At 38.4% G+C, this 23,222-nt stretch overlaps 2 protein-coding genes across 10 annotated transcripts in view; both read right to left on the bottom strand.

The window, feature by feature from the left end:
* Positions 1 to 14,594, bottom strand: part of wnk3 (WNK lysine deficient protein kinase 3) — a 53,866-nt gene extending 39,272 nt beyond the window's left edge. For 3 of the 9 annotated variants that reach the window (XM_073875289.1, XM_073875290.1, XM_073875293.1), the window contains exons 1-2: positions 13,974 to 14,584; positions 5,139 to 6,175 (exon numbers count right to left, since the gene is read on the bottom strand). In XM_073875289.1, the coding sequence (XP_073731390.1) occupies positions 5,139 to 5,825 (687 nt within the window). In that variant the 5' untranslated portion in view covers positions 5,826 to 6,175; positions 13,974 to 14,584. Of the gene's footprint in view, positions 1 to 5,138; positions 6,176 to 13,973 lie in introns of all 9 variants that reach the window. The other 6 variants (XM_055188850.2, XM_073875291.1, XR_012372916.1 and 3 more) reach the window with 5 other exon arrangements.
* Positions 14,595 to 15,997: 1,403 nt separating this feature from the next.
* fam3a (FAM3 metabolism regulating signaling molecule A) lies at positions 15,998 to 22,924 on the bottom strand. The gene is made up of 10 exons (XM_073875286.1): positions 22,611 to 22,924; positions 22,132 to 22,185; positions 21,932 to 22,038; positions 21,800 to 21,824; positions 21,574 to 21,697; positions 20,114 to 20,172; positions 19,980 to 20,030; positions 19,811 to 19,895; positions 18,526 to 18,652; positions 15,998 to 16,724 (listed from the first exon to the last, which is right to left on the bottom strand). Exons 2-10 carry the CDS (start codon positions 22,142 to 22,144, stop codon positions 16,626 to 16,628), a joined length of 690 nt encoding a protein of 229 aa, XP_073731387.1. The 5' UTR covers positions 22,145 to 22,185; positions 22,611 to 22,924; the 3' UTR covers positions 15,998 to 16,625.
* Positions 22,925 to 23,222: the final 298 nt, after the last annotated feature.

Below are 23,222 nucleotides of genomic sequence, written 5' to 3'. Positions count from 1 at the left end.
ACCAATAACATCTGATCTGACTGCATTACACATGAATGGGATTTGTTCACACAGTGATTGGAAATGACAAGCATATTTAAGCAAAGCACATATTTTTTTCGCATGAGAGCCGCGATTAATGTGTAACCACGAAGATTATATTGATTTTTTATACTGAATGAAAGACGTCAGAAACAGATTTACATACTTTACACAAGACAGCTTATATCTCTAGTAGGGCTGCATAACGATTAATCGTTTGCCAAATAAAAGTGTTTGTTTTTAATTAGGGATGCATAACAATTAATCGCGATTAATCTATAGCAGAATAAAAGTTTTTGTTTACATCATGCGTGTGTGAACTGTGTATAATAACTTTGTATAAATACATGCACACACATGCATGTATATATTTAAGAAATGTTTACATGTATATACATTTGTATTTATATGTATAATTTATATTATATATAAATATAAATACTTAATATATAAATATATATTTTTTTCTTAAAATTAAATACAAATGTATATACATGTAAACATTTCTTAAATATAACTATTATATACAGCTCACACACATATATGATGTAAACAAAAACTTTTATTCTGCTATAGATTAATCGCGATTAATCGTTATGCATCCCTATTTTCAATTAAGGGATAAATCTGATGCACAGCGTAAAATAATTCTATCAATTCATACAGTGCTAGTAGTATACAGCTGTATATACAGATACAAAACCAGGGTCAGAACTCTGTATCGGTTAATACCCTTAGCCCAGGTATCAGAAATGGTAGAGAAAAATGGTATTGTAACCATAGATATGTAATGTATAAAGGCTAGATGTCTCGCCCGCGCTGCTGGCCAATTAAGTGGAACGTCTGCATTTGGCGGCCATCTTTACCACATGCAGCTCACTCACTCATAGCATTGAGTTTAAATGGTGCAGGTACTTTTAAATGACCATAACTTGCTTAATTTTCTACTGATTTTTCAAAAGATTTGGTTTGTTATAAACGTCAAGGATGTACCTATGACACTGCATACTTATACAAAAAAAAAATTCATGAAACATGTTATAGCATCCAAAATTATAGCCACTTTAATAACGTTTGTAAGAAACCAAACCGTTTTGAAATTGGTAAAAAAATTAGCAAGTTATGGCCATTTAAAAGTACCTGCACCATTAAACTCAATGCGACGAGTGAGCGAGCTGCCTGTGGTAAGGTGGCCACCAGGTGATGACGTTAGAGACTCCGCTGTAACACATCTAGCCTTCATACATATCTATGATTGGAACTACGGATGCACGATATATCGGCCGGCATATCGTTATCGGCCGATAACTGCTTATTTTTAATATTATCGGTTAAAGGAACACGCCCACATTTTGGGAATTTAGCTTATTCACCGTATCCCCCAGAGTTAGATAAGTCCATACATACCTCTCTCATCTCCGTGCGTGCTGTAACTCTGTCTGACGCAGCCCCCGCTAGCTTAGCTTAGCACAAAGACTGGAAATGCATGGCTCCAGCTAGTATACTGCTCCCAATAAGTGACAAAATAACGCGATCATTTTCCTATTTATGTGTTGTGATTTGTATAGTCAAACCGTGCACAAACAACAAGGCGATATGAGACACAGCGATCCCCCAACAGTATACATACCGAGAACTGAAGACGAAGCACTGCCGCATGGGCGGAGTGATCTGCTCGCAGCACACGAGAAGCCCCTGGTGAGGAGCAGAGAGTTCGGTCAAAGTTGTGCAAATCACTCCGCCCGTGCGGCAGTGCTTCGTCTTCAGAGAGTGTGGTTCTCAGTGTGTGTACTGTTAAAAGATTGATTTTTTATACTGAATGAAAGACGTCAGAAACAGATTTACATACTTTACACAAGACAGCTTATATCTCTAGTAGGGCTGCATAACGATTAATCGTTTGCCAAATAAAAGTGTTTGTTTTTAATTAGGGATGCATAACAATTAATCGCGATTAATCTATAGCAGAATAAAAGTTTTTGTTTACATCATGCGTGTGTGAACTGTGTATAATAACTTTGTAAGAAACCAAACCGTTTTGAAATTGGTAAAAAAATTAGCAAGTTATGGCCATTTAAAAGTACCTGCACCATTAAACTCAATGCGACGAGTGAGCGAGCTGCCTGTGGTAAGGTGGCCACCAGGTGATGACGTTAGAGACTCCGCTGTAACACATCTAGCCTTCATACATATCTATGATTGGAACTACGGATGCACGATATATCGGCCGGCATATCGTTATCGGCCGATAACTGCTTATTTTTAATATTATCGGTTAAAGGAACACGCCCACATTTTGGGAATTTAGCTTATTCACCGTATCCCCCAGAGTTAGATAAGTCCATACATACCTCTCTCATCTCCGTGCGTGCTGTAACTCTGTCTGACGCAGCCCCCGCTAGCTTAGCTTAGCACAAAGACTGGAAATGCATGGCTCCAGCTAGTATACTGCTCCCAATAAGTGACAAAATAACGCGATCATTTTCCTATTTATGTGTTGTGATTTGTATAGTCAAACCGTGTACAAATAACAAGGTGATATGAGACACAGCGATCTTTTGACAGTATACATGCTGAGAGCTGTGTTCTCTGGAGACGAAGCGCTGCCGCATGGGTGGAGTGATCTGCTCGCAGCACACGAGAAGCCCCTGGTGAGGAGCAGAGAGTTCGGTCAAAGTTGTGCAAATCACTCCGCCCATGCGGCAGTGCTTCGTCTTCAGAGAATATAGTTCTCAGTATGTATACTGTTAAAAGATCGCTGTGTCTCGTATCACCTTGTTATTTGTGCGCGGTTTGACTGTACAAATCACAACACATAAATAGGAAAATGATCGCGTTATTTTGTCACTTATTGGGAGCAGTATACTAGCTGGAGCCATGCATTTCCAGTCTTTGTGCTAAGCTAAGCTAGCGGGGGCTGCGTCAGACAGAGTTACAGCACGCACGGAGATGAGAGAGGTATGTATGGACTTATCTAACTCTGGGGGATACGGTGAATAAGCTAAATTCCCAAAATGTGGGCGTGTTCCTTTAACGGTCTGATAGCAAAATTAGGCCGTTAAAGGAAAGCCGATAAATTATGGATTATTTTGGTTTGTTGAACCACTTGCTCATTGCTGGCCATGTGGAGTTTTGATTGGTGCTTTCTGTGACATAGCACGAAGATGACACGTGTTGCGGGCTTAAGAAGAGTATGCTAGTCTAGCGCAAAGACAAGATGTCCGCGGTCTGCGAGTTTTTCATTGTGAAAATAATATGAATCTTTATCGGCCTATAGATATCGGTTATCGGCCCCCAAATTGAAAGAGTTATTGGTTCTCGGTATCGGCCAAAATTTCCATATCGGTGCATCCCTAATTGGAAGACCTTAACATTTAATCATCAATAAACATTTCTTAATCACGACAGCCCTTATATGATTGCAATTATTTTTATAACAATTAATCATCAACAAAATTTTTAAATGATGAAAGCACTCAAACAGTGTTAAAACACTACGTGTATGTGCGTGTGTGTGTGTGTGTGTGTGTGTGTGTTTGTGTGTGTGTGTGAGCATGAATGTGTGTTATTAGCTGCAAGCCAAACACATGACTTCAAGCTTACAACACAAAGCAACCAAACAAACCACATGGGAGAACCGAGAACAAACATTACATTGGCCATTCATTTGCTACTTTGCTATTTTACATTTTCCCCGTATCCCTTCTGAGTACCATGAATCCATAAATGCCTCTCTATTGACATAATTATTACTACGAATCCTACAACAACATCATTAACATAATCTCCACAACCTCTTTATCTATTGAAAATCTTTCTATTATTTTAACAACATGTAAATCTGAATTATGACGAAATCATCCTATTAGCTCACTGTTTGTGCTCATATTAGCAGAATTGCCATAAGTGTTGTGTTGCCATTTTCCGGCAGCTGTCTAACAATAAAATTGTCATTTTGATAAAGGACATAGACTGTCTATTCATGACAGACAAAACAGAAAGGAGGTAGGCCTGTAACCCAACAGCAGTATAAACAGTGCAACAGAACAATGTAACCCCATTGAATAAGTAGACTAAATAGGGGTTTTAGTGTATTAAAATTCATGATGTTGGTGACTCAACATTAGCATAGTTACAAATTAAAGACTGAAAAGAAATTGATTTTTTTTTCAAGAAAATAATAAGAAAAGCACCTTCCAAAGCAGGCCAAGTAGAGATTTGTGTTGAACATTAATGACAGCCTTTATCCCTTAGGGAATTTAAATAAAGTGGAACCATGTAAATGTCCATTGTTTAAATAAATTTACTTTGATCCGACTCATGATTTACTTGTCACTTTAACCTTTTAATCAATAATCCACTAAACCTCTTACAAAGCTGGCATTAACGTACACAGCCTTGTATTTGCTAATTATAACAACCAGCACCATTTAATGCAATAGGGTTTCTTCTCCGATGGGTGTTTTGCATGCTCTGTGGAGAATGATACATGGCACGAAAATATATACGCTACAGCACATCATAGAGTCTGTTGTGATAAGCAGTCAGTGCAGCCCCATGACAAGCGTCTACTTATGCACACCCCCCTTATAACAATAGCATTGTAAAACAGACGGGTCCCTGCCGCAAAGACCCTCCATTCAGTAGTGCATTTTTGCGATCCACAGTGGGCAACAATAGGTTCAGCATAGTGGAAGGCAAAAAATTTCACATCAAAACAAGTAAGCCTCTTTGAGCCTTTTTGTTTGTCCAGTTCATTGCGCCGTGAGTAGGCCTGACCCCTCTCCCACGGTTACTCTGTGTGTAATCTATAAAGCTATTGAGCTCTGACTTTGAAACTCTTTTTCCTACTGTTCTTGCTGCGGTGAACTGAAACAGTTTCAGGAGAAACATGAGAGGCTACGGTTTCACCAACAAGCTTGGAAAACGCCTGAGTAACAACATCCTAATTCATACCAGCAAGGTATAAAGCACTTGGGTAGAAAAACATGAAGTCCATCTTCAAGAAACACAGCTAATGCTTATCACTACCACACAATTAAGACAAATTCTAAATCTTGAGTTGAACAAATTAAGAGGATATCCTTAAACAAGTTAAGTGGGGTAAAATGACTTACCTGCAGCTCACACCAGGCAACTTCCACCCAGGTTTCTGAATCCAAGCCTTTGTAAACGGTTTTAAATGCTCCCCTTCCAAGTTCTATGTCAAATTTGAGAAAACGACCACCCGGTGAAGTGGCTACAGCTTTCATCCCTGCCTCTTCCTCCTGTTCTCGATCCCTCTCTTTTCCCTTCAGAGTGGGTGCAGAAAGTCCACTCTTATCAGGGTCCTGTGTGCCATCCTCACCCAGGGCGGCAGAGGCACTAACGGGTAGCTGCTGGGGTCCGCTGCTGAAAACGGAGTCAGAGGCACAAAACTCGAGGTGAGGAGCGCTGTGGGGGGCACCAGGGGTTTCCTCCACCTCGTCATCCTCTTCACATATCTCCACACTCTTCCGGAAAAAACGCTTGTTCTCCCGTTTCCGGGAAGGCTCGAGGGGTGCTGGGGAGGATGGCATGAAGGTCAGAGGTTTAACTGGCACCTTCATTTCTTTATTGTCCTTCGCTCCTCCTTCAGCTCCATCTGCTCCCCATGATCTCCTTTTCTGCGTCTCAGTGGAAACAAGGCCAGATGGAGTACCGTGCATCCCCTCTCCCTCACGGGCAGCGCTGTTGTCCTGGTCATTCTCCTCCTCCCTATCTCCATCAGGTTTCTCTCCAGAGGACTCCTCTGTGGCAGTGGGTTCTCCTGGGTCTGTCGCCATGGCGATTGACCTTTCCCCCTCCTCCTCCTCCGCCCCCTCCTGTGCTGTGGTTCTCTGTCAGTCTCCGTTTCTCTCTCTCTGTGATCACCCTCTCACCCTCCAGTGATGATCCTCAGCTGCACTTCCAGAGTTGCCAGTTGTCAGCGAAAGGATAAATTATTTCGTCTTTGTTCTTATCTTCAATGTTCCTTTAAGTTCACAGAAGTATAAGAGAGTGTTTGTCTTCTTGGTATATCCTTACAGTTTAATTCAGTTATGTATTTTCCTTATCTTCATTTTCAACAGTTTCTCCAGGCCTGTTCAGAAGTGACTGAATCACAGATAAATGGAGGAATGTTTTCAAGTGTATCCTAAAAAGAAAAGAAAAAAAAAAACGTTGAGATAAGGTTAAAAAAATGCAATGTAACAAAATAAAAACATATCAAATACTCATCACATTTACATATGAACTAAACTAATATTGAAATTTCCCAGTGACACGTTCTGTCAAAATATGATACGTTACTCCTGTTTTGGTTGTCTGAAGCTCACTTTGCCAAAACTAATTAATAATTTGTAAATAAACCTACTAAACTAAAAGCTTTCTTCAATTATCGGGAATATAAAGTATGGGCATGAATCATTGAAGAAAAGTACAGGCTTAACTAGGGTTGCACGCTCAATTATTTACCTTGATATTGTAATTGCGATTATTATTGCCAATTAATAGATTTTACATTGAAGTTTTGAAATGTGTTACAACTTTTTGTGAAGTAGCTGCATGATAAATTATAAACATCCAAAACTAAACAATATCATGTAAATAAAAATAATTATGGGAGTTATGTTGTAAGTAAAAAAATCCAAAACGAATGGCTAAAGGACACGTCAACTTATCAATTTTAAAATCTCTGATCTGTACTTGGTGTCTAAACATACTGTCGAAACACACACGAGCACAAATAGACTGTAATGCTGCGTTTACACCAGCCGCGGTAGAGGCATCAAGCATGAGTGATTTCAATTTTAAAGCATGTCTGGAGGTCTCGCGGTGCGAATGAGGTGTTTAGCGCAACGCGGTAGACGCGATTCCATATCATTTGCGCGTCTAGTTCGTGCAAATTGCACGAATTGAGCGTCTGGCGCAGTATGCACGAATGATGCTTTTTGCGTTTTACGCGAATTTGCGGCTGACACCCGAGTTGAAAAATTTGAACTTTGGCGGATTTTCGAGCCGCGTTAACCAATCAGGAGCCTGCTTGATACTGTTGCGGCAGCCCTGCCCGGAGTCACTCATTTAACATGGAGCGCTTGATATTGTGGGTGAGCAGTCACCCGGAGCTATATGACACAAGTTCTTTTTTCTATAGAGAAAGGAATAAAAAGGACCTCGCTTGGAAGAGTGTCAGTGAGGAGATTGGGCAACCTGGTAAGTTGTAAATACACATTTCACTTTTGAGTCACGTGACATTTATCAACCCGCCCCGTTTATTTTCCCCCTATAGTAAGGTGACCAAATACAAACTGGTAACTTTCTCGATAAATGCACAATCAACATCAGCCATCTTGCAAACAGACAACCGCACAGCACTTGCCCCTCCCACAAGAAGCGAATTTCGCCTCTTACGCGCATCAAATGCTTGCTTTTTCCACACGTCTACATTGCGCTAGACGTGCGAATGCATTGAAACTGTTCAAGTGGCAAACTAGGTGCGGTAATGCAGCGTAATTAACGCTTTTGGCGATTTTGCAATTGTTTCGCCCATAATTGTAATTTGTTTTCATTTTTTGATTAATTGTGCAGTTCTAGGCTTAACAGTGACTAAAATTTGACCACCAAAAATAAAAAGTCTCTGTGTCCAACACAATAGAGTATCTTCAGTAAGGCCCCAAACACAGGTATTTTCAAAATTGAAGCTTTTTATGCGGTTTGGCCGTTCGTCCACACGCAATTTCAGGTCACTGAAACCAAACTTTTTGGAAATCTCCTGCCATGGTGGTTAGGCCTAAAAAAATCAGTCCCAGCTCCTGAACTGTCATCCAAATCTATTTAAAAGCGAGTAGCCAACTGCTAAAGGCAACTAGAACAAATGTGTTGAATCCATTAAAGTGATTAGTAAATTTACATTCTAAACACGAGCATTCAAACAGAAGATAAGTACCTTCCTTATTCTAAAGAAATCAAAACCTGATTTAGGAATAACTCAAATATGGTACATTATAAATCTAAAAAAGTTGTTCAATCTAAAGGTACACAACACTCAATTGTGATTAATTATTAATAAAGGCATTAAGGCTCTTAGGATTAAATAATTCAGAGGATGCAGTACGAGTGTCCAACATAGATTATCGCTAAGGGAACATCTGCACTAAAATGGAATATTAATTGTAGTCAGCAGTATTGCCCCCTAGATAGAGAGCATTAAAGTCTCTCATGTTTACATTACATGTCGTGGACTATTGAGTTTTCTAAATAAGTGTGCCTTGGGTATTTAAATACAGCAACACCTGACACAAGCTTTCGTAATTGTCAATGCTTCCTTTGACCCATTAAACCCTGCCCCTTATCGCATTCATCCTTTTCCTGGTAACATCATCTTCATTCTTCTCATCATATCCATCTGTCCTTACCAGTCGGGTTAGTTTCTTAGCATTCCAACAATAACAACATGCTAGGGGGTTTCTTACTTATAAAAAGCACTGAGAAAACAAATGTGAAAGTGAAACAGCCCTATTATTGGGTAAGAATTAGGCCTACATAAATTTATGATCTAAGTATTTATAAAAAAGCACAAAAATATGTAGTTGCACGTCTACAAAAGGCTTTTGGATTCAAACCTGTACTTACAAGTAACATCCCTGAAATGTTTTTGTTTTGATTATGGTTATACATTTCCTTATTGCAACTCGGGTTTAGCTGGCAATTCAGGTTTATCTAACATCCGTCCGCAGACGATATATTACTAAAAAGCAAGTTGACAGTCTGAATACATTTTGTCTGCCTCTTTTCTCACACACTCAAATGCAAACTTTAAATACACAAAGGGATGGGAGGCAGTATGTGCGCCTCTTTCACATTAGACTATTTTTAAAAATGTATTTAAGGATGCCATCAGCTATGCTACGCCTAAAACGAGCATTTCCTCCTTTCATTTAACGATCTTCCTGAAAAAAACACGCCAGGTAAAAGTACGAGACTTTCAGATGTTATTCCTCATGTGTAATGGTTATGATTCTCTTGACTGACATAAAACAAGAGTTGTATCGGTCCAAAGTAATTACAGCAATATAATGCACTGTAAAATAATAGCGAGCTGAGTGTTTGGGAAAAAGATGACATGGAAAAACAAACCATGGGAGGAGGAAGTTATGCTTTAAACGAACTTATTTGCCTCTGTCCCGAGGACAAGGAGTTCCAATGAAAACAACATACAGTGCGAGTAATTACAGAGCGTCAAAGTCATACAGCACACACGTCACTCAAACTCATTTATTGTTGACATGATCAATTCAGAACAGGCCAAGTTGCACAAATACTGCAGTGCTCATTCATATAAAATGCAATTTGTTTAACTTAGCTTGCAAGGTTCACGAAGATGAATGCATCATCCGAAGCATCATATATATACTATGAAAGAGTGCACCTACACAGACAGCATGCAAAAATCAAATGGTTAAATATCAAAGAACATAAAATGACATATGTTAAAAAATTAAATTAACAATTGCATTTCTTTATTATATATTCTTCTAACAATTAAATTGTAAGTCAACACTAGGGGCTGTGTTGTTGTCAAAGCAGGTATTTTTATAATGGATTTAAAGCATCATTGCATCTTTAGACAGAGCAACCTTAACTCAGCTGTATAATAATGTGTTAATATGTTCAGCATACAGTACAATGCTTTGGGCAACCCTTCATAAGGCAAGCCCAGTCACTTCACTGAGGTGGTTTTAGTTAGGTGTATCAGCGTATTCAACATGTTGTATTGAACATAACATATGCTGTTCAGCCTCACCCAGATGTATCGCTAATTTGATCCGATTTAATCCTTTTTGACATGCGCAGAACCAACACTTTCTCTCTTATATTCTTTCAGAAAGTCCAGCTCATATTGGACAAGATTTTTTTTAGGTCTAAGTAACATCATGACTGAGTTCTGTTATTAATGATGGTACAGCTAAACTATTCACAGTGTTGTTAAAAGTGTATTTTCACTTCACTATCGCTGTTCCCTCAATAGCTCTAAAACTCCAAACACAACAGACGCTACACAAAATTAAGCCCTTGCAGTTTTTCACTGCTCTCTTCACAGCCACACACACTAATTCCCTGGAACTGAGAGGGCTCTACTGATGTACTGAGCAGACAAAGAGGTAGCCAGAAAACGTAGGGGGTGTGTGTGTGTTTTGGGAGGGGGCAGACAGATAGGCTGGGGGGTTTGGCTATTATGAAGTTAGATGAAAAGTGTGTATAAAAAGCAGGGACAGGAAAGAATTGTGGGTAGGGAGAGAGAAATCCAGGGGGGCAGAGAAAAAAGGGGGGTTGTGGTGAAATGGGTGAGAAAAACGTGTGAGAAAAAAACAAGAGAGTGAGATGGGGGCTGTTGCACACATACAGAATAAAGAGTTGGTGAGATTTTCCCGTGATGAAACGTGCTACTGTGAGTGACAGGAGTGACAATAGTTGAAATTCCAGGGCAACAAAAACATCAAAACACTTGAGTGAAACTAAAAGGATAGTAAAGAGAATGAGTATGATGACATAGTGCAAAGCAATAAATAAAAAAACTACAAATATCAGATGAATATATGTTAGTAGTAAGTTAGTGATGCACCGATGTATCGGCCGCCGATATTATCGGCAATAGCACGAGAAAGGCCGATACCGATTGTTTATTAACTAACTGCATAAAGAAATCCATTATATGTAAAAAATGAGTTAATGTTGTTAATAAAATAAATGCTGAATAGCAAAAACCACCTTTGAAGGTTGTCATGCTGTCTTATTATATTTGTTTTAGCTTAATTTGTGCCTCACTTATTATGTTGGTCAGTTGAATGTTAATTAGATCCAATCCATGTTCAGTAAAAATAATTTGATGCAGAAATAAACTAGCTAATAGACCAACTGTATAGTATTGTATACAAGTGTTTAATATCGGTATCGGCATCGGCCAGAAATTGTCTGTTTAAATCGGTATCGGCAAAAAAAAATCCTATCGTGCATCCCTATAGTAAGTGATTGAAATGCCTTATTATTTTCACAAATGTCACTTTAGTCATTTCATTGGTATTAACAAATTTGACTGCCTTTCGCTGCAAAACCCTCTAAGTACATGGCAAAAAACCTACTTCTAAACGTCTCCAATCACAGCTCACTTTACTTTCTAAACAAAAAAATTGGTCAATATCCAAATATATTCTGTAAACCCAGTAAAAAAGACTGCATCTTGACCTACCCCCACCATCGTTCATCTAATTCTTCTTCAGTGCACTTACGGTACATTCACACGGGGCGTAAGCGTTAACGCTTCCCACTCACTTTTATTGGGTGACGTCATGCGTTGCCGAACTGAATTGTGGATCCGTTTGCGCTATGTCAGTGCCGTTGCTAGCGGCAGAAGTTGAACATTTCTCAACTTTTCAAGCGGCAACGCGTGCGTTAGCCAATCAGATCGCCTTATGCAAATAACCTAGGCAGAGCCAGCCAATTACGTTTATGGAAAACCGGAGCATGTGTTGCGGCCACTGTGATTGGCTGTTGGCCACGCTTCAGACAAGCCTTCCATCATTCGTTAACGCTTATGTTCTGTTTGAATGTACCGTTAGAGGACTTGCTGAAAAATCACTGTGACGTTTATCTGATTCTGCAAACAAGCCGGTATTTCTGAATGGCCTGAGGCCAGAATGTAGCAGATTTGAAGTGAAAGTATTTCATAACCGTTAACCGTATAGATGGTTTCAGCAGTAACAACATAAACAAACGGCTTTTGTTGAACAAACGTAACTTCCGGTGAACTCATCAAACAATCAATAACAACAAAGTACTTTTAGAGTAGTTTATTTCTGATAACAAGCAAAATAAACAACAAGTAGATATCTTAGTTCAACCTTAGTTCAAACATAGCTAAAGCATATCAAAAACTACCCTTAGCTAACGTAACTGTGTAAAATGTGTACTATATAATGTATACAATCTTAACTACAGTTCGGCTGCTATCAAATAGCAGTAATCCATGATCGCCGTCTTCCCCGGTCTTTAGGAAACCAAAACATTTGTTATTTTCGACAAGGTATTTGTTCCCGAGATCAGTTTAGCAACTAGTCAGACCATTAAACAAACAAAGACTGGAAGTAAAGTTCAGCTCAGACATGTAATCACGTCACCGCACGTGCGTCTGATGAAACCGTCTATAATACGCGCCAAGAGCATTTGATCAATATTATTATCACAATTTTGACTGAGGTAGCATTTAGTGGCTTTTTTCGATTCTTGATAAGCAAACAAGACAATAAATATTTATTTTAAACTCGACCCATAGAGATATGGGTGCGGTTTCCCGAATTGGACTAATCCTAGACTAAAATAAATCTAAGAGCTGTCCAAACTGAAAACACCTTGCACTGACATATCCTAAAATACAACACAGGTAATGTTTTTAGTATGGCATGTGCGTTAAAACTAGTTATATTTCCTATTTAAACTAAGGCCTAGTCTTGGTTTAAGCTAATCCTTGTCCGGGAAACCACCCCATGGTGTCTGTCTAGAATTACTAGCTATCTACATAATTAACAGCATAGTTTGCAACTAAGTTTGCCCTATATGTTTAGTAAACCCAGATGATGCTTTGACTTAGCCCACCACAAACTAAATTAATTATATGGGGCAACAGAGGTCTGACTGTGGTCACAAGTTCTTTTTTTAGTTTATTCTGAACAGGTGAACAGCATGAAAACATTCAACATCAATCATTTCAGTGGTTCTGTGCACTTGCTTCAGGCAGTGATGTAAGTGGGCTGGGTAATTTGCTGTCACAATTGATTGGTTTTTGACCAATCACACCGACATATTTCTTAACCACACACTACTGCACAGCTATTTCTACGAATACGAGATTGTGTGTTATGCTTCAAACCAATTTAATCATGCTTAACCTGACTAAAGAAGAATACAAAAATATTGTACCAAACCACTGTAAAATAACGAATTTGACTAAATTGACGTATCCCACTAAACAACACAGTACAAAGACAGTGGTTGGTAATTTCCAAATAGGACGCTAAACTAAAATCTGAAACACAGGTAGACAGACCAGCTGACAATTTGAAGAGGCATAAAGTTTGTTGTCATCCCAATAAGACAACAATGCAATTTATCCAATCTAGATCAAGCATGTGAAATTGAGTGTCAGTGAGTGTTGTTTATAAATGTTATTCTATGTTGTCTACATTACAATATAGTAATGATATCTTAATTGAAGTTTTTACCTATTCCATATCTGACATGCAGGCACAAAGATTCAAGTTATTCTTATTTTGACTAGTTTGGCTTGTAAGGCTGCCACATCTCAATCTATTGTTTGAACGAGAAGACAACAGGGCTACTAACGTTATACTGGTACCATATTATATCCAGAAGAGTGACCAACAGTGCTCAATGCCTTAGCAACAGGACACGGCACCAGTAAATATTCAACGTGTGCATACTTGCAATACTTTCAATACGTCAACGGAAGGCTAACAAGATGTAGATAAATTTACAGTCACGAAAATCTACCGGGTGCGTATAGCATAATGGGGACATAACGACTCCATTAAGTCGTATTGTACCTTTACTGTGGTTCAATTAGAAAACGGATAACGACGTTATCAGCACCCGTTTAATAACAGCCATGTACAGTAGTAGTATGTAAAAAGAGAAATCCCTGAAATACCGCGAAAACGATAAATTCGCACGCCCAGCCCGTTGCGATCTCAATTTCAGCACCACCTTGTTGTGTTAGCGGCTAAGCTATATTTAGGATTGATGTCTGAAAGACACAACACAGCTACAGTAACGTTACACAACATGCCTTTTTAATTTAACTTACAATGTACATCCGTTAAGATGAACCCGGTTAATACTAAAGCTAATTATTATTTACCTCAGCTGTCAGTGATACTCACCGGTGTGCTGCATCCTCTTGTCGTTATGTCAACTAACGTAAACGTTAAAGCCGCTGGCCGAAAGCTTTTCAGTCAATTTATCTATCTCAAGTCAACAGTTCGTCATCATGTCGATTGGAATAAACGACACTTGTCGTGTAACTTTGCTGGAATGTATTCCTTTTCTTACACGAACGGATGTAAATCCTGCAATTCCTTCTGGACACATCATCTGTTAAAAAACGTTTTTCTATTCCGAGAGGTTTTAGGCATACCTTTTCTTCCGGCGAATGTACGACGACGTATTCAGAGGTGTGGAGTGTGACACGTATTTATTTATTTATTTTACATAATTTACAAAACCGTCGCTGCAGCGTCCGTGGTAGTTCAATCGAGTACAATCGTTTCTCCTTTTTCGGTTTGCGATAGAGACGCGCGCTCGTACCGCGTGCTCCAACTATGCGCGCGACCGCTTCATTCTGTACACGCGGGGTCGCGCGTTGTCTCGGCAAGCATCTGGTCCAGAGCCTCCTGCGGCTCTACAAGCTTTAATTTGTGGCTCGCATTGCAGTAAATAATACGGTGAGATGATCATGCAGTCATGCGCTTTTTCTGTCTTCTCTGCTCCGGACGCTAGCTTTAGAAAACCATACCCGCATGTCGATAAGCGTGTTCAACTGCACGAGGGCCTGCACAGAGCGATTATCATATGACATCTAAACACCGTGAGATCAGACTGCTTCTTAAGCTTTCGACTTGCTCTCGCGAAACAGTGATGTCACACGCCAATATGGTTGCGCAGCGCCGCATGAAATTAAAAGCAAGAGGCCCCTAGTGGTTCTACATACGCATATAACGTACTGTATGGTAAAGTTAATGTTTTTTTGTTTTTAATGGAAATCATCTTGTCCTATTATGCGGCTTTCACATAGGATGCGGTGTGCGCTGCGCTCGCCGCTGGGTTCGGCGCAGCCAAGCGATTTGTGCTCTGATGGCCAGACCAAAGTAGGCGGGGTTTTCAATAAATTACTACAGTGTTTATATTTGCGTTAAATAGTCGACGAGGAATACAGAGACTGATGTTGCTCGTCTCCATTTCACGTAACTTTAAGCATACCTACAACAAGCTGCTTGACTTAAAACACACCTGACATGCCAACTTGAATTGCTACGTGTTTCCATGAGACGGCTTTCCTTCCGATGTATCTGTAGGAGCATAAACTTGTATAATAAAGCCCTTAGAATCCCGAGTATAAGCTTTCGTCCATTTTGCTTGTTTGGATGCCCCGTTTCTATTGGCCGCGCGGGTAATCGTCACAGAGCGCAGCGCAAAAGTTAAACTATGTTTACAACAAAAAACCGCCCTCGCGCGGCGCAAGCCATTGAAATGAATGGGTTTCATAGCGCAGCGCAGCGCACACCGCATCCTATGTGAAAGCCGCATTAATGTGGCTCTCATGGAAAAAATAGTGAAGACTGCTGACCAGATTCGGGGCAAACAATAAGATTTGAGTTTTGACATTCTGGCCATTAATTTTCTTTTTAAATGGACGTTTTCTCGTGTAGTCGTACGTGTGAAAATTAGCTGTGGTTTCATATTCATAAGGTTAGTTTTATTATCTTTGCCCGTTTTTTGTAGGCCATCATATAGTCCTGCCTATCGCTTGCTTATTAAAATGTTTTTACAAATTGCTTCATCACTTTGGACATGTCATTCCAGGAAACAATGTAATTGTTTTGATGTCTTTATATAGGAATAATTGACTAGATGTTGTAAATTAACGTAGTTTAATTTCAGAAAATGGTAAAATTGAAGTTTATAAACACCATTTCGTGGATCATTACAAATTTTCCTTCTTTGCTGCGCCCTAGCGTATAAAAACAGGTAGTGCCGCTGTCCATGGTCCTTGTTTGCATATTGGCGTTGGCGAAACATGTACAGAACAATACCCCATCACCTTTTCGAAACAATTATAGCATGCAAAGTAACCACACTATGTTTCTGTGGTTGATATGAAAAGGGCACAATTTCAAAGAATATAATCTAGTGGATAAATATGTTAATTTATTAAACTTTATCCGCCTAAATGAGCATCCTCTGTTGGCCAGTCCATCAAACACACTACAAAAAATACTAAAAGCAAAACTGTGATTTAATCCGCTAACCAACACACCAACATAATTTAATTCCAAAGAAAATGTAAAAAAATTACATGATGTTAAGTTTATGACACTTACCACAAGCATGGTTTTTAAAAAATGGTAACCATCCTTGTTGGACTCACATTCTCCAATTTATATAACTACGTCTCTGAATGTAAATGCATTTTAATGTATAAATATATATATATAGAACAATTCTAAACATACTATTTAAATATTGTTATGTGTAATGTGCCAGTATTTGTTCTTTTATTTAAAAATCTTTCTTTGTACATCTAATTCAACGGAGCAAATTCCAGTTTGAGTTTTTCGTGTCCATTTCTTCCTTCGCCTGTATAAAAGAATGCTTCATAAATCATCTGTAGAGAAGTTATTAAAAAGTCTGCACTGACCCTTTAAATCAGTAAAGCATTTAGGTAGCAGAGTAACTTAGAACTTTTCACTTCCTCAAAATAAGCTCATTTTGTTCATTGTTATTAAAGTACTAAAGTTCAAAGTCCCAGCAGGAACTTAAGTTTCCAAAGGTGCACGCAAAGGAACGCATCCATCCATCTCTAGAGACTCCGGCCAGCCTTCATATTTGTTACTGCTTTTACTGTTCTTCATTCGCTGAGAAAAAGAGGAAGAGAAAGAAGATCAGCAGAGTCAAAAGGCAAAGTCCCTGTTCTATTTATCTGTAAATCATTATCATTAATATCATTAATGGAATGCATGGTTAGGTCATTTAAGGATTCTACCTTAAAAAACTAAAATAGTGATTAACCAGGTAATCCAGGTAACTAGTGTTGGGGAAAGTTACTTTTAAAAGTAATTCTATATGCACTACTATAATGCTATAATGCAATATTAAAGGACAAGTATCAAAGGCCCGAGAATTTTCGGGTGTTTGTCGTATCAACCCCCACCTCTAAAATGGCTGCATAGGTGCACTGGAACAATCCTTCCTAAAGTGCATTAAACTTTCGTTTACAAAGACGTGAAACTCACCGAGTGGTCAGGGATGTTCACTGATATGCTCACACAAAAATCGCTGCAAAAGACGCATTCCAACAGGTTTTATCGTAGTTTTTTGTCCAACCTTATTGACTTGTATTAGATGTGCTGTGAGGTACGGTATTACTCCGCGCCGGGAACGTTGTTTATATTCTTGCAATTGGCAAAGGTGGATTATCGGCACCCACTGGGCTGAAGTGTCTATTATTTAAGCTCTCAGCGGAAGAATGTACGGGTGTGAGGCGTTTGGAAAAATAGGTCCACAAGTTTACAACGAATGCTAAAACACCTATTGGAAAGCATCTTTTGCAGCGATTTTTGTGTGAGCATATCAGTGAACACCCCTGACCACTCGGTGAGTTTCACGTCTTTGTAAACTAAAGTTTAATGCATTTTAGGAAGGATTGTTCAATTGCACCTATACACCCATTGTAGAGGTGGGGGGTAATTCAACAAACACCCAAAAATTCCCGGACCAGCATCATATATGTCCAAATTTCAGTCAAACCCGTTCCATTTTATCATAAACAATCTGTAAACAGGGCTTTATTGTAAAATACCGAACTTGTCCTTTAAGTTACTCCAAAAAAAGTAACTAATTGCGTTTCATGGAAAGTAATGCTTACGTTACTTTTTAGTTACTTTTGCATAACTTTTTTTGGCTGAGGTTGATCTTTTTCTGGCCTTGCAGGTGTTTTTATAACTGAAAAGTTCTGCATTCAGAGATTGCATATTTCATCAAAAAATGTCGAGCTCTGGCCTGCCATCTCAGTTTCTGACTAAAACTGTTCCCATACAGGCGTGTACGCATAGAGAGCATAATGTGACTACGTTTAGTTTAATTCAGTACATAATTATTTTAAATCAAATTAATTAAACTAAAAAAGTAACTTGCATTACTTTTTTGAAAAAGTAACTCAAATATTAATGTGTACATTTAAAAAGTAATACGTTACTTTACTCGTTACTTCAGAAAAGTAATATTATTACATAATGCACGTTACTTGTTATGCATTACCCCCCAACAGGTAACAATTACACATTTCTAAAGCACATGTCACCCATATATATTAATCAATGTATGATACATAATTGTTTGTCAATAATAATTGTATTATTAAGTTTTATAAATGTTTTGTATGTCAGTTGTATTAGGAGCCCAAAATAAGATTCTTATTTTCTTTACATGCAGTCACAAAGACAAAAACACTACTTAATAGTGCCCTCTACTTAAAAAGCATGTGGACACACCCTAATAAATAGGGTGGTTTAAAAGAACATGACGGGGCTTATTAAAAATCCTGTCTTAATCCCACTGAATGCCTTTGAGATTAATTAAAATACCAGAGGAAGCTGAATGATGAATTACAAATTGTATCACAAATACAAAAATAATGCATATTTTCATAAGTCCTACCTGTTCAAATGGGCTCTTATTTTCTATTCCTTTTGCTCCAACAAACACCCAGCTGTCCCTGAAACTTAGTTCCTTTGCTGCTGTGCTCCCCAACTCCTCAAACAGACGTCGGGCTTCATCATTAAGCCTGTGAATAAGAATTTATCACTCTGATTCAGCGTAAATATGATGAATTAAACTAAAGAACAAAGGCCAATTTTTTTAAATTGACTTTTTGGGTAATTGCAAGCCAAGCCACAATGCTGTGTCAACAAAAAGCTACTCCCTACAGATAACAGTTCTATAGTATAGTATAATCTTTGTTTAATACATACATAGAACATCAGTGTTTGTAGCGATTTCACCTCGATTTTTTATCAAAATAAGTCAGAAACTTTGAGAGTAAACATATTGGTTTCCCAAACAAAGATTAGCTTAAGCAAGGACTAGGCCTTAGTTTAATTAGGAAATATAATTAGTTTTAACAAACATGCCTTAAAAACATTACTTGTGTGCATTTTGAGGCAAAACAAAGGGCACTCATGTATTTTAAGATATGCCAGTGCAAGATGTTTTCAGTTTGGATGGCTCTTAAATGTATTTTAGTCTAGGACTAGTCTAATCGCTGTCCGTGAAACCGCCCCGTAGTGCTGATAATAACCATTACACTGCTTCAAACAGTGTTTATATATAAACACCACATATTTAACCATAAAGAAAGCAATTTATGAGAAATGAAGTTTGGCCTGTTGGCAGCAAGGTGTATTGGCTTTAGAGCATTAAAGGGATAGTTCACCCAAAATTGAACATGTTGTCATCATTTACTCACCCTCATGTTGTTCTAAACCTGTGTTAGTTTATTTTTCTGTTGAACACAAAGATATTTTGATGGTGAGCACACAGTTAATGTTACCCATTGACTTCCATAGTATTCGTTTATCCGGCTATGGAAGCCAATGGGCACCATCAACTCTAAGGTTACCATCATTTTTTTTTATATCTTTGTTTGTAATCAACAGAGTAAAGAAATTCATACAGGTTTGGAAAAACATGATGATGAGTAAATTATGACAGACTTTTCATTTTTGGGTGAACTATCCATTTAAATTTAGCATTTTTCAGGTGCTTTTGTCCAAAACAACTTTTACATTTAAAGGTATACTCTGTATACCTTATCAGTCTGTGTGCACATCATAATGGCATTGCTATTGCCATGCTCTACCAACTGAGCTATAGGAGCATGTGGCAGATATTATGTCATGTGCCATGATGTAAATAAGAAATGCTGAAAACAACAGGCTCTTACTTGCTAGCTGGGTCATCAAAGGAAGCAACAAATACTAGAGTTCCCTCATGGAGTGGACGAATAAACTTCAGCAGTTCTGAAACATCTGTAAAGGAAAAAAGGATGATAGACCACTTCTTGAGAAAACCTAATCAAACAATACTGTATACTACTATAAATATAAGCTTACCTCCTGCCCACATATCAAAAGATCGCATGTCCAAAACTTCTCCATTAACCCCTGAGAAATGGCAAATTAATTAAAATGTGGCATTTGCAAATCAAAACATCTTGAAAAGAACACAGAGAAGCTGAGATATTTACCATTTACTAAAACAATATTGAGTCCTCTGCCAACATTGTTTTTGGCACTGCTGATAAGACTGTAAGACCAGATAAGAATCAAGTCAATAAGCATCACAAAAATTTAATTTACAAATCTAATCTAATTAATAAGCTTTGGAAAAGGGAGACGAACCGAGTACCACAACACACTTGTAACCAATCATCAGTAAGGGGCATGTCTACTAAGTGACATCGTTGCCTGGGTTGCGTATGTGTGGGGCGGGTCCAGATTCTATGTGTTTGTTTAGTTGATTTCAAAAGTCAACATTAGCTTTCAGAGATTGTGCACTCCGCCTTTAAGCTATTCCTATTAATAGCATCCATTGTACAATAAATGAGGAATTTAGATACAAAACCCTCTAAGTGCGTCTGACATGTTATCTTGTAAATTAGCATTTTTGATCAGGCTCTTATGTTTAGGATAAGTAATTTCACTTTAATGGCAATGAAAAGTTTATAAGTAAAAAAAATAAAAAATGCCTTATTTTCACACAGATGGCACTTTAGTCATTTTATTGATATTTAATAAATTTGACTGTACTCCGCTGCAAAACCCTCTAAGTGAATGCAAGCTTTTTTGGACAAAACACAGTAAACTAGGGATGGGCGATAATTTGCATGTGTTTGTCATCACGCATCTCGTCAGTGAAGCCGGTTTCGTGATTAGAAGTAAATCCCCATCAGCCGCCTTCAGATGGAGCGGCACCCACCACACAGAGCCGTAGTTCACCGACAATCAGGGCAATTTCACAGTAATTATCGCGGATGTATCGCCTGCGAATGTATGCGATATGGCCCAGCCTGTCAGTGAACCAAGGCTCCGTGCAGCAAACGCCGCTCCATCTGAAAGCAGCCGATGGCGATCCACCACTAAATAAGGAACCGGCTTTACTGACTAGATGCGCATGATATCGCATGCAAATATCACCCATCCCTACAGTAAACAGTTGCAAAATGATGCAACAAGAAGCATCACAAATGATGAAAGTCGTGAAAAATGAAGAAACTGAACCATACATTAGGGCAATGTGATGCATGTAGCTGCCACATTTGGGTTGTATTTAGGTCCAAGTACTCAAGAGGGACACAAGTTTGAATGTGATCTATTTTACATTTATCTTCCATGCAAAGTATTTATTGAATGTGCAAAACTTGCAGAGAATATTTGGTCAATATCAGCATCTCATTTTTGACAAGGTGATGTTTTGCATTTTATAGTTAGAACCAAAAGTAAATGTAATAAATTATAATAAAAAAAATAAGAGACCAATGCTTTGCATCACATTCCCCAAAACATTATGAGTCTGGCATTGAGGCCGATACATGCAAATAATAAGTAACCCAAGTTACATGCAAAGCGTAGATGCCGGGATAATCATGCAAGCTTTTTAAATACAGAGACAGTGAAAAAGCATAAGTTAAAAAGTAAAGAAACTTGCACTTTGTCCTCCAGACAGATTTTTGGGCCGATGACATTGGCAGCACCAGAGGTCAGCCTGAATGCCATATGTTTGGGGGGACATGGGGCTGACAGACCACACTTGTACTTATGTGGTCTTGGTTCTGCAGAAGAAAATTGTAATTGCATCAAATAATGCAAATAATATTAAAAAATGTTTAGATGAAATGGGTAAGTGTGGAATTTCAATCCAAATTCATTTTTACCTGGAGTAGGCTCTTCTTGTTTTCCTATAACAGATAAAACGTCATTCATTATCAATCGAAACAGGAATTACAAAATGATTGCTATTATTCTCCTCTTTTGTTAATGTTAAAAAGCCCTGCCGCATGCTTTCCGCTAAAGAGACCACGTATTAAGGAGTTACTATCTCCTCCTAGCATAGAATTGGCTAGAAGCCAGGTGAAGCCCAACAGTAAAACCAAAGCAACAGCACGCAGGGCCACTGACAAAGACAAAAGCAAAGTAGCGTTTAGACGCCATTGTCAGACTTAAGTGTATAAATAAATGGGAATAGGCGAGTATAAAAATGCAAAACCTGCAAGCCTCATGGCAGCTATTTCTGGTCAGCAGCTGGACTCCGTTTAATATTCTGTTTGTAGAAAGTGACAAGATGCGGTTAACAAACCCAATACATTTATCACTTTTTTTTAACAAAAGCAGAGCACATTTTCTACATTTATATTTTAACTTAAATGTAACTTTCAGATCAAATTAAACAGAAAAGAATTGTACTTTTAAATAACATCTAAATTATGCCTGTACATGAAGTTCAAACACTAGCATGTTTAATACAACTGGATTAAGGTAGGGACTCCCAAAGGCGTTAAACCCAGACTGTGGAGGTCTTATCATGTATAACATTAGATCTGTTACTGTCAAGTGAAGACAAACTCCCACTGGAGTTGACGCCTAGACACAAGCATCAAATCATGATGTCAATTTATCTAAATGCGGCTAACTCGCAAAACATAACGTTAGCATTTTGTCTTTCAAGTAGTACATTTGTTTAAATACCTTTTGAATTGATTGTGGGCTTGAACCCGTTCAGCAGGTTTGTACTGGTGATAAACAGCTCGTCCCTTGGGATGTGAAGTTGCTACGATTAATTTACTCGCGTCCAACGCAGCACGTACATCTTGAAACACCGAGTAAAACTCGGTTAATCGCCGAGACGTTAGAAATTAAGTCGAGAAAATAGCAGTTACTCTACACATAATACTACAGCAGTGATAATTCAGGGTCCGTTGTCCTCTACGCTAACGTTAAATGTGTACATCAGTTACTAGCCCGGTTTACACTCTTCCGGTTTGGGCAACGTATTGTGAACACGTGGTTCTCTGGCTCGCATCAGACAGTGTTGCCAAGTCTGCGGTTTCTACGCGGAACTGATATGCTCATAGGGTAAAGGTTTGTTTGACATTTGAATATATAATATATGTGGATTTTTGCTTGTATTGAATAATCTACTACTCTACAAAATGTATATTCTAACGGCAACAAAACTGTGCTGGAGGAGCACAGTTATCACAGGAGTTGAGGAGCCACCACGTTCAAAAAGAAAAACTGTGAGCTGAAGGGCTCTTTTCAAATGTTACTGATTTATTTACAAAGATAATGATTCTTTAT

Source organism: Misgurnus anguillicaudatus, chromosome 13, assembly GCF_027580225.2.
Source record: "Misgurnus anguillicaudatus chromosome 13, ASM2758022v2, whole genome shotgun sequence".
Classification (NCBI taxonomy): Eukaryota; Metazoa; Chordata; class Actinopteri; order Cypriniformes; family Cobitidae; genus Misgurnus; species Misgurnus anguillicaudatus.
The sequence above is the reverse complement of the archived record's forward strand: the minus strand, read 5'-3'. Positions and strand labels throughout refer to the sequence as shown.

Excerpts from the sequence above, each read along its gene's own strand:
- fam3a (XM_073875286.1), bottom strand. Across the intron at positions 20,031-20,113 it reads CAATATTGTTTTAGTAAATG|GGGTTAATGGAGAAGTTTTG; the intron begins GTAAATATCTCA and ends GCCATTTCTCAG. Across the intron at positions 16,725-18,525 it reads ATAAGAGCCCATTTGAACAG|CGAATGAAGAACAGTAAAAG; the intron begins GTAGGACTTATG and ends TCTTTTTCTCAG.